Source organism: Balaenoptera ricei, chromosome 18, assembly GCF_028023285.1.
Source record: "Balaenoptera ricei isolate mBalRic1 chromosome 18, mBalRic1.hap2, whole genome shotgun sequence".
Lineage (NCBI taxonomy): Eukaryota > Metazoa > Chordata > Mammalia > Artiodactyla > Balaenopteridae > Balaenoptera > Balaenoptera ricei.
The window spans coordinates 54,535,625-54,548,069 of NC_082656.1; the positions used below are offsets into that span (position 1 = coordinate 54,535,625).

At 33.0% G+C, this 12,445-nt stretch overlaps 1 protein-coding gene across 6 annotated transcripts in view; it reads right to left on the reverse strand.

The window, feature by feature from the left end:
• MYCBP2 (MYC binding protein 2) overlaps nucleotides 1–12,445 on the reverse strand; it is a 269,085-nt gene that overhangs the window by 69,375 nt on the left and 187,265 nt on the right. For all 6 annotated transcript variants that reach the window (XM_059903372.1, XM_059903374.1, XM_059903373.1 and 3 more), the window contains 2 exons: nucleotides 12,166–12,282; nucleotides 11,299–11,439 (listed from right to left, as the gene is read on the reverse strand). In XM_059903372.1, the coding sequence (XP_059759355.1) occupies nucleotides 11,299–11,439; nucleotides 12,166–12,282 (258 nt within the window). The remainder of the gene's footprint in view (nucleotides 1–11,298; nucleotides 11,440–12,165; nucleotides 12,283–12,445) is intronic.

Consider the following 12,445-nt stretch of genomic DNA (forward strand, 5'->3'; position numbering starts at 1 on the left):
GGTTAATACTACTATTAAAGAATCTTTCAGTTATTCAATTCTGAATAATATTTAAAATAGAGCTGAAGAGAAGAAAAGATAGCAGGAGAGGAACTGAACCACTAGCTTCTGTCCACCATAATTTGAGAAACACAGTAGTACCTGATTTTACTTTTATCTTTTAGTGAAATATTTAACAGTAGGATAAACAAAAATAATTTACTATATGAACCACAACTGAATAATTTTGAATCATTATTACTGCCTGTCAGTATGGGTTAAAAAGTCTAAATCTCCATTTCCTTGTACTTTTGTTTATAATTATTAATAAACAGAGAAAATAGGTATGAAGATTCTGGAGACTTATTTATAAACAGAGATAACAATGATGAAAAAATGTGCACGAAATATAGCTACATGTTAATATTTACTAGTTATGAATGAAATAAGAATGCTTATAAGATTTTAACAACTCACACTTTCTTAATACAGTACAAATAAAAATGCCTTGTTAGATTTGCTAGACCATTGTTAAACAGTGATATATTAATGCTTTTAACAGAAACAGATGATTATATTTTAGTAGAGAGGAGAGATTAACATTAAAGATGTGGTTTTATATAAATATAATACATTTGGATACAAAACAGTCACTTCTAAAATGAAAGAAAGGAACATACCCTAAACTTCCTGTTGAATCTGAATGCTCTGATGAAATTACTTCCTACGTGAATGCAATAAAGAGAAATAATAACCTTCCCATTTTTGCTCTTTTTCCCAATTAAATGTAAAGGAAAGTTCTACACTGGAAATTCTTCCACTGTCATTATTACTTCTTTAAAACAGACTTAAACTGCATTTTTAAATACAGCAATATAGACTCTACAAATTGCTTTATTCAAATACAGTAAAAGATCATAATGGGACACTTACTCAAACATTAGGTTAAAATTAAATTAATATTTAGTTATGTTATAAATAGGATAAAAATGAAAAAACCCACTAACATATTATGCAAGATAAAATATTACTGAATAGTTCTACCCCTATGAGTAGTCTCATTCCAAAAGACATGTCCATTATATAGTGGAAAATTAAAAATAAAGTTGTAAGGTTAAAAAATGTGGATTCAAGAATTCTCCGTACCTGTGACTTTAATATATGATTGGTCAGAAAAAATTTTAAATCCATTATTAACCTTCACATAATATCTTGTAAATTTCATTGTGGTGATGAATAATCATCAATTTTTACTTATACAAATACGTACTATGGACGGTATTTATTTACAGTTACTATAATTACTGTACCATATTTGTCCAACATTCCTTATTTATATATTGGTAATTTAATGGAAATGAGAATTTTAAGTACTTGAAAAATTTAGATTTACAATCTAAAATAAAATATGCATTTTATATACCCATGCATGCATATTTGTAAATATTTATATATGTGTACAACTACATGAATACAAAGAGAGCACTCAAACTAAAAATGGAGAGTAAGGTCTAAACTTTAAATTGTGCTATTTTACTCATGAGATTTTCAGTAAATATTTAAAAATGTCATTGTGAATGATCAATTTTAGCAAATACATGATGCTATTTCATAGATGGAAGAGTCAAATTAGTCATATGTACAAATGATCTTTTAAAAATTACATGGCATGATGTAAAAGCTAAACAAATATTCATAGATTTAGTGAAAAAACAATTTCACTGGTCTTTAATGATACATCTCGAGCATTTAATTAAGTTATAACAATATTTCCAATTTGACCACTCAGGGTAACAGTGAGAGAAAAGTCTTGGCAAACACTAATAATAATTATAATAATTGCAAGTTATTCACTGAAAGGCAATATAGGAGAACTGTCCTAAAATATTTAATATTTTATTGATTAGTTAAAGAAACTATATAAATTAATAAATGTACAGCAAAGTCTATCCTTTTTCTTAATACTAAACAGTATAAAAAGAACTGATAGACCTAAAATCACAGAACTGTGTCTGTTATTCTCAAGAAATCCTAAAATGCATGTTTTATTCTATACAGAAATTTAAGACCTGGGCACCAGCATATGAAATTGATGAACTGCAATGTTAATTTTTGCTCCCTGCAATCCCACCCCAACATTCAAAAGACCACTGTGCAAGGCAAGGAAAAAAACAGAAGAGCCATAGGGTTGGAACTCTCCCACCTAAATAAGTAAGTTCTGAAAAAGCTAGACCTGTATATAATTGTTGGAGAAGCTAGTCATAAAGTTAAATATAGCAAATTTGAAGTCAAGTAAAAGTTTAACTTAAACTAGTAATACAGTCTTTGGCAGAAATAGAGGGGAAAGGTTTATGGGGAAACTCAGTTGCAGAACTCTGTATAGATCGTTTTTGGTAAAAAGGAATTTTTTAAAATTAATCTTAAGTAAAGGCTTCAAAGATACAATGTAAAATTTGTTATACAAGCTGAAATACCTGAATAATGTATGACTGTTCCTTACAGTTAACTCACCTGGGGGAAAAAAGCTTTGGAAGTCCATGAAAATACGTCCAAATCCCTGACTCCTTGGCTAGCATTAAAGATATTCTGAGCAACAAAGTTTAAGAAAGAAAAATATCAACAAAGAAAGGGAACAGGATATCATCTGCAGAAGATGCGTTCACAGTAACAACAATGTTCTATACTCTAGCACCAGCACGGGAATGTTATTTCACTAAAGGGAAACTGAAGCCACCTGAGTAAACCACACAGCAAAGAAATTCCGATACATAAGTTTTTGTCAAAAGCGCTCCATGGATATAGTGTGTCATGCCATTTACTACAATTAAGAGCCAGACATTGATTTAAATCTTAAGACAGTCAGTGCAAGAAGGACACCTTCAAACTCCTTTAAATGATGACGCGTCTATTCCAGTACAAGTCAGATTTGTTTTATGGCAGAAAACAGTCTGCTGTTTTATAAAGAAACTGTGACTAACACAGATTGTATAGATAGAGCAACTATTATCATGAATGATAATGGCATGTAGTATATGTGAACTAGTTATCTCTGTTTAAAGTACAAAAAAAAATCAAAAAGAAAAAAAAATCTAAGTCATTTTTAAATTTTGCTCTCTTCTATAAGTGAGAAAAAAGTCGCTTGGAAATGTTACTGAAAGCTGTTAGCAAATTTGTTAAGAAAAGCATAGAGAAAAAACATACAATCTGAACTTTTATCAAAAGGCAGACCTAGTTTCCTCCATCTTAAAGTTTAGGAAATGCACAGAGCATTTAGGATCTCTAGAGTCTAAAAATATTTTGTTACAGAACAACCAATTCACAGCAACATGGTCCCAGAAAAATCAACATTTTCACAAAATGTTTTCATAAAAATTAAAATGATATACATTTACATAGACATATCATCCTATCGAACATATTTATTTGATCTGAAATTAAAATCCTTCCAGAAACCAGTAATTACACAATTTTACTGCTTATATAAATACCAAAAAAGAGGACATTCAAAATGTTAATGAAAGTTGTCATTATCCAAGACTTCAGCACAAAAGAAACAACACAATTCCCAACCAACTGTAAGCCATTTTAGATAACGAGAATTTATTTAATATTTTCCAGTTCTGTATTTTCCTCATGTATGTACATGTATGGACAGATGTAGATACAGACCCATATACATACATATATGCTAATATAGAAATATAAAACATATAAAAGCCAGAAAAAAAATGAGCTTCTATTAGTGTGCCTACAGATAAATGCAAAACAAAAGAAAAAAACAAAAAGCCAAAGCCCCCTTCACATTTAAAAATAGACAGCAGACAGGGCACTTTCTCTTTAGGTGAAGTGGAAACATGTTGCAAAGTATTTTGAAATACTGTTTTGGGGGGGAAAAGATGTCCTTACTGGTTCATCCATGTATGTAAGAATTTGTGGAGTATTTGCTCAATGGTTTTTCTCCTTTGCAGAGAATAGTGGTGCAAACCTTTTGACATAAAACAATATTAATATTTTTTAGCATAAATTTTTCTAGCATCAAAAGCAATGTGAAAAGCGTTGTAAAAAGCAATGCAGATGAGTTAGGAATAAAGAAGCAATGTGGTGACTGACAATTTTAAAGCTTGTATCTCTCTTTTATTTTTATTTTTTAAAAATTTTTGCTGCGCCATGCAACTTGTGGGATCTTAGTTCCCCAACCAGGGACTGAACCCGCACCCTCGACAGTGAAAGCGTGGAGTCCTAACCACTGGACTGCCAGGGAATTCCCTCTCTTATTTCAATGTGCAAACTCAAGTGTTTCCTCAGTCTGAGGACATGAGTTAACATATACAATGATACCTTAAAGTGATGTAACTGCTAACCATGGTAACAAATTGCCAATAAAATCAATTTTGTACATGTTAATTATATGTGGATTCAAATTTGACTCTTTTTTGCTTTTGTTCTGCATTTGTAGAAAATTCTTAGTCTACACTGGTTTACTATAAGATTATTTTTAAAATGTGTTATCCTAATAAAATTGCATTTATCAAGTATCAAAAAAGCACCAGATAGAAAGCTGGAGTTTAAAAATAAAATGTACTTGCATAGTTTTCTTTCGAAAATTTAGGAAAGTTTAGTCTAAAGATATGAACATGCATGAAAATATTAGAACATGCATGAAAATATTAATCTCTCCAAAGTCTCAATTTCTCACTATTAAAATATATAAATAAGCTTTCATATTGTATAATTTTATAGAATAATATGAGCACCACTATATATGTATGTAGAAGTGTGTATATATATATACACACACACATATACAAATACACACATATCTACAATAATCGAAATCATTCTATTCTCAAAGACTATTGTGAAGGCAAAAAAGTTCTGTCAAGAAAATTAGAAACTGAGGCATGCTAAAAACCTAACTAAATTGATGAGCACCAAATTGCAACTCTAAGACAATAATCTTTCAAGGCATAGAAGAGATCAAATAAGCGAATAATTTTCATGGAGAAATACATGACCAAACATGCCAAATGCTCACGCAAAAGAAAAAAAGAAAGAAAAAAAAAAAAGATAGTAATTGTTTCATTGTGCTGGATGATCACAGAGTTAAAAATTGCCATTTTTAAAGTGAAAAAGATAAAATATCTCAGGGAAATTAATCACAGCATATATACAAACAATTATAGTGTTATTTTAATAGAGGCTTAAATTAAGGCTTAAATGGAATTTAAGCCTTAATTCCATTCTTCAAGCTAAAGTATGAAATGAAGCTTTTGATAACCATCTAAGGACAGCATATTTACTAATGGTGTATTAAGTAACTACTTAGTATTTAGTAGGACTGAAAAACAGGTTATGCATACATATACACACAAATTTATTAACGAGACAAAATCAAGAAATTTGGGGTATATTAAAGCTGTGACTATCAGGCATCATTAGGTATCCCAAAAGAATGAAACTGACATAAAATGCAAGAAACATTTGCTAATTTTACCAATTACCCTGAGTAATGTTATAAGAGAGAATACCAAATGGTATTTTTCCTTCATCTCTCCCCCAAATCTTCAGAGCCCCCAAATTCAGAAAAATCAACCTACTTTCTATATGTGAACACCAATCAGCCTAAGTAGGTAGAAAGTGGTTTGTATAATTGCACGGCGTGTTCGGAGACTCAAGTTGCTTCTGCAAGAATTTGGTTAATATGGGCATTATAAAGATATCTTTGAATACTTCTAATGAGGTATCATCTACTTTCCTTGATATAAACTTTCTCTACCACTCAAGCTCATTCACAATGTGAAAAGACCTCATTTTTGACAAAGAATCCAAAGAACTGGGCCTATAAGTTTCAGATCAGTAATATCTCCTATTTTAGAAGTAGACTTGCTTTCCAAAAAATTTAGGCTCTATTACAGGCAGTCAAATGTCTCCCACGTCATGTGCATAACTGATTTTCTCTCTCTTTTTAAACATATTTTCCCTGGTATCTGAAACATTCTATTGGCTTGCATTTGTAGTTTCCAAATCTTAAGAATTTTAATTTAAAATCAGCCTTCCCCAGGTATACCTTCAACATACATCACGATATTCATCCTCATTCAACCATTAAGGTTGTTAGTATTCATATTTATTTAATTGTGGAGTTCTAGCCAAAGTAATATGATTCTTATTGCTATATTTACTTTATCCTTTTATAACTATTTATCCTTATGGCTCCACTAGATTAAGGTAGACTAAACATAAAAAAATGGGCTTTGGAATCACATCAACTGGAGTTCCAGAGCTAGCTCCACTACTTACTACTTATGATCTTGGGAGACTAGCTCTCTTCTGTCACTGGAAAAATGAGAATGATAAAAACTTAATCAAAGGGGCACAATGAAAATTAAATGAGACAATTAAGGTATGGAGCATAAGAGGGTCAGAAATTATTTTAAGCAGTATGATCCTACCAAATGCCAAGAACTAAAATTTAGTATTTAACAAATGTCGAATGCCTACCACGAGCAAAATGTAATATTTAACACTCTGGAAGAAAAAATATAAGAAGGGATCCTAAATGAGTCCTAACCCTTGAGGAGCTTAACAGAAATAAGAGGTATATAAATACAAATGGGCTAAAGGCCAAAAAAAATCCAAACTAAACGTTATGGGTAGTTGGAGAAAGACATCATAAGCCTTTTCCGCTTTTACAGACAAAGTGCTACCTGAGAAAGGAGAGAAAAAGCTAATTTCCCCAGTACTTATATGCTTTTTACCCTCAATTCTTGCTTCACCCGTATCAACTATTTTTTAGTTTCCATACATAGCATGCCTCCATAACTTTGGACATCTGACTCTCTAATGTGAAATTACTTTACTTTGTCCTGGCACTTTTTCTTTAAGATTTCCTCAAATGTCACCTCCTAAGTAAAGTCACTCTATAACTTACCACAATGCAACTTAATTATCTGAATATTGTATGTCTATCCCATTACATAGTGAGTACCCCAAGATCAAGAACTGCACTCTTACTTATTTTGTATCCCTCCCCTTTGCCTCTCCACCCAACACTTACTTCCCAGCTTAGTATCTGGTACATAATAAGGACTCAATAAATATATGCTGAGTGAACAATTAATGAATTGATAACTACAGCATTATTGGGATGTACAGGGATGAGAAACGTTGACAGAAATTTTTGAGCCTGGCCAATTAGGAAAATACTAGAAAAGTTAGAAAAAAAAAATGGAAGCAAAAGCATTTTAGACAAATGAAACAACATAAACAAAGACTCTAAGATGTAAAATTAAATAGTGTGTTCTAAAAGGGGCAACAAGTTCTAACAGACCGTGAGCACCTCACAAAAAAGGATCTGCACTCTTCATATTTATCCCTATTCTTCCCACTGATTAAAAACATTTTTTTTGATTTAAAAATATTCTAAAAAAGACATAGTCATAATATGGATGTCTAATGCTATTTAATCTCTAAACTAGAGCATTACTAAAGTACTAAAACACAGTTAAAGTCATATTTGAACTAAGTTAGGATGTCATTATTTCTTAGCAAAGTAATGATGTTTAAATAGAACTACTGCTAGGTAGGCCAAAATTTAGCTAAAGTACTTATCTACAATGAAAATGATAGTTCTACCATATGAGTAAATAAACAAGACAGCGCAACAAAAATCATTTTAAAGCTAAATATGACTATTTATGGTAATCTTTTTAAAAAAAAATAGTTCATCAAATATTTAGTCAGTGTTTAATTTCCAATCCCTACCCCCATTCTCTCCAACAGTTTGTTTGAGTCAGGCTCCAAACAGGGTACACGCATTCATGTGAATACAAAATTGTTGTAACTAGAAAAGGCTGAAGAGGTTCATGTGAGGGCTGCTCAAGGCAACTTTTTGGTACTTTTGCATCTTTTTAAGTTAGTGGCATTACTCCTCGATAATTTCTAATTTTATTTCAAATCTCCTAGCTTTCTTTTTTTAATTGAGTAGTGTTTCACAATGGTTAGCCATAATTTATAGTTGATTTACTCACAAAAGAACTGAAGTATAAAAAGGGAGAATAGGTGGCAAGCATTTTTCTAGTAGTAAATGAAGTAAAAGATGCAAAGGGAAGAAGCAGCAAGATGCGTTTATTTAGCTCTATTAGTTCCTTGAGGAGATGAGATGGAATCATTATCCCCTCTATGCCCTATCATGCTCTGCCCTGTCGAGTAAGGTACTCATTAAAAACTTATTGACTGTATAAGAGGCCTGTCCTGGTCCTTAAAATCAAAACCTTGGAAAACTAGCCTGTTCTTGCCTATGCCAGGCTCTGACTCTGTGGGTCCTCATATAACACCCTCATTGAAGCAACTTTATACCAGACCTGTTTGAAGCCCTAGGCCAGTTGTCACACATCCCCTCTGTCCTCTTTGGTCACCACATAAAATATAAACCCTCCTTATGTCATCTACCTATTCTCTTTTTATACCAAAACTACTCTAGGCTTCTTCCTGATCCAACATCTAATTATTCCCATTTGTCCCATGACTTTATATTGTATCTAATGGGACTCTTCCTCCAATGGTAAACAAACTCTCCTTCAAACTTTGCAGGTCACAGTGTTGCCATCACTGGTATGTCTTCGTGTCGATGTGGATATCAATCAACTGCCTAGCCTTTTAGTTCTTAGACTTGGGCAGTTCCAATGACGTTTACTTCCAACATACTTCAGCTGCCCTCTCATGGCCACATTAATGAGCCATTTCATTCAATAAAATGCTCTAAGTATGAAATCAAATTCAAATATGCTATGTTATCACAAAAATTGCCTATCTCCTTCCAGCTCTTCAAGTATAGCGCACTCACTATATCGTTCTGTTTTATTAAGTCCTCCAAGTCCCTTGGACCGTCCATTTGTCCTTTCACATTTCTAACTTAGGCTGGATCCCACAGTTGGTGATCTCAATTGCTCTTTCATCAGCATTTGAAATTCCCTTTTGTCCCTATTTTCCTGTCATAGCAGCCCAGGAAATTCCAGCCAATGCTATCATCTGTTTTCCTGGCTCCTTTAATGCTGGATAGTTAGGGCCATGGGAGAGGAAGGGTATCCAGAATGGATCTATCCAGTGGTCCCACTGGGTCCTTAGTGGCCCAATAATCCCCAAACAAGTAGTTTTTTTGTCAGATCCCGCTCCTATTTCTCTCAAACATTACTCCAAATCTTTATGGCATTTCTAAACTCTCTAGCTTAACTCAGTTGTTTCAATCTCAACTGATGACTTTTCTCCCTTCTATATGGAAATCACGGTCTCCTTCAACCTCTTCCCTTCCTCCCCCAACCCTAAAAACTTACCCACTGCCATACATACCCCCTCCTCCTTCACAGAAACAACTCTCCAATGTGCCCTCAATTCTATTTTCTCCTCCTCTTTCAGCCTTCAGATTTCTTATCTACATCTTTAATGTCTCCCTTTTCTACTGGCATCTTTCCTTTAATTTATAAGGATCTCAAGTCACTACCATCCTTAAAATAAAGGAACCAGAAAAACCTCAGCCTTCTTAATGATACCAGATACTCTGAGTTGCTTAACATTAAAAGAGAACTCATGCCATTCTTCAACATAAAGACAAGCTAGAAAATATCAAAAGCTACTTCATTTTACTTTCTATCTCCAATATTCTTCATCTAGATTTTTCAAATAAGTCAGTGATAATCTCCTCATTCACATACCAGTGAAAAGCCATCAACGAGTATTTGTACGGCTCACTCCATTTAGCGTTCCCTCTTACCTTTATTGTGTCCTCTCTCTCTGACCTCAAGACTGTCTACTAAAAACTGTCTCTTGGCTAGAGTTTAAAAGCATCAAATAACAGAACACCAGTGGGCCAAAATAAAGCCATGGGATTCAGAACTTCAGCACACAGCACACTTCTTGCTCTTCCTTTCTACCTTTGTTTATTCTCTTGCTCTATCTGTGTGAATATCTTCCTCTTCCAAAACCACCTCCTCAAATGAGCAAACAAAGGAATTGGGAAGAAAATTTTGAAGTGGGGAAGGTAGCAAAGATAATATAATCTAATATAATGCCTTATTAGGGCCTTAAAATACACAAAACTCTAAATTGGTCAAAATTTTAAAAATATGCTGTTAATGAAATAAACAAAATGGCTTTTATAATTATCTCACTTAAAATATCATTTTCGTAATCCTGAAGAATATTTGGTTACCATAATGAGAGATGGGTTCAAACCATTTAAGGCCAACTTTCGAGCCACAGATGAAAAAAATCAAAAAATCAAAAAAGCAGTAGACCAACACTCTCCAAACTTTCTTTATCACCCATCTATTTGTAAAAAAGTATATAGATAGATATATCTCTCCCCACTGTACATTATAAAACATATACAAAGGAATAGAGAAAAGAATGAAATCAATAAATTTAAATAGAAGTTCTGTTATTTTCTTTCCCAAAGAATCATCTTGTATACACCCCTTTGGAGAACATTACTCTGAACTATTAAGGAGAAAAACAAACAATATATTAAATGACTTGATATAAAGAGCTAGTTTTATACACTGATTTTTAAGAAATTCAACTGTTTAAAATACTAAGGTTTTTTTAAAATAAAAATTTACCTGTTCTATTTATTAGCAGTGTCATAAGGAATACATTTGATGGAGATGAAAAAGAAAAAAATCATATATTTCTGTTTAAATTATAAAAAGAGCTGTGGGTTCCTATCATATTTAGTGATAGAACAAACTTTTGAACACTCTAAGTATTCTACTGCATCTGTCAAAGAGGCTCAGTGAATTCTCTCAGACACTAAGATTTAACTTCAACCAGAACACTACAGCACCACAAGTCTAAAAATCCACCTTATTTTAACACAGCAGTATCACATGCCAAGAGAGAAAAGATTCAAACTTAGACAACACAGAATTACAAAATGCCAACATACAAAAAATACATTATACATATTTCTGAAATGAATAGTAACACTGAATTCTTAAATTTTAGTTTGGAATTCAATCCAAACAGTATTGTGAATAAGAAAGGGAAAAAAAACCGTAACCGCTCTCGTTCCCTACCTCTGTGAAAGGAATTTAGCAGGCCTAGTTTTAATTTACTACCTCCTGCTTGTGATGGACCATAGTAAGTACTAAGGTCCTTAGCCTTGCCAAACTCCCTCTTTATTACACAGAAGCTCTCAGAATTCAAGCACTTAAAGTTATTTAGTTGTGGTTTACCTCAGAACTGAGAAGCCTTAATTAAAGAAAGCCCTGTAATGAGGACAGAGTATACCTAGAAAGCTTTCTAAAACCACCTTTCACTTACGTCAACAGGGATCAGAAGACTCTTCCCAAGATGCTGATTAAAAGAGAGGCACCAGGCTTCAGTGTAACCATTCATGTTAGGAACATACTTCTTTATCGTCTCATCGTTCAGCCTCAGCCACACACCATCATCATTGTGGATCTATGGAGTATAAGCAACAGAAACAAGCCACGCTCTCCTGTAACTCCTATGAGGGCAGCAAGGTCCGAAAGGCTACAAAGCAGGCAAATAATGCTGGACATGGAGATTAAGCATCTAGTTTTCTCTAGGTTTTGAGAGAACCTTTAAGGAAAAAACCAGCAAGGAATGCCAAGCAATATGATAATTCACATGGTGAGACTGTAAAAAACAATGTCACTCAGGAGTAAAAGCACACAAAAAAATCACACTTTAAGATAAATATTTCAAACATAAAATCAGATGTTTCCCAAAAGAACTTCAGACTTCCTTCCCCTCAATTTAGATTTTCAGAATTGGAAGTTACTTGACTGTATTATTAGAAAAATGTACTGTCCAAAGTTAAGGCAATATAATAAACACATTCAAAAACAAACCACATTTTAAAAATTCAAGAAAAACTGTACTCATTTTCATTGAATCCTTGTACAGGTTCTGACTACCATGTTAGCTGAACTCCTTTTATGCTAAAAATATAATTTTAGTTACTTTTTTTATTGATAAAGAAAAATGAATGCAATGTTTGAAACTCAATGAACAGAATTTTGAAATTCTGTGAAATGATTTCCCAAACACTACCCAAACTGCTTAAAACACATTCTAACAAACAATTTAGTAAACTTACATTGTGTAAACAATGCAAATACTTTCTGTCCAAAATTTATTACCAAGTGTTTCCTTACAAATTACCTCATCAATGAAAGTGATGGTTCCATTGACCTTCACTATGCCTATCTGCTCACTCTGAAGGGAAGGGTGGCTTCGGATACGGAGCCCTGCACTGTCCTTGGCCACAAATCTTCGAACCTGAGAAAGGCAAAGACAGACAGGTGAGACAGGGGAAATCACGGAACAGAGACCTTATAAGTAAGTGGTAAGAGAGAAAATTAAACAGACTTGAAAGTATAATTCTGAGAAAGTTTCCAAAATTATTTGTAGCTGGTTTCCCTGTGCAAATAACAGTGGTTAA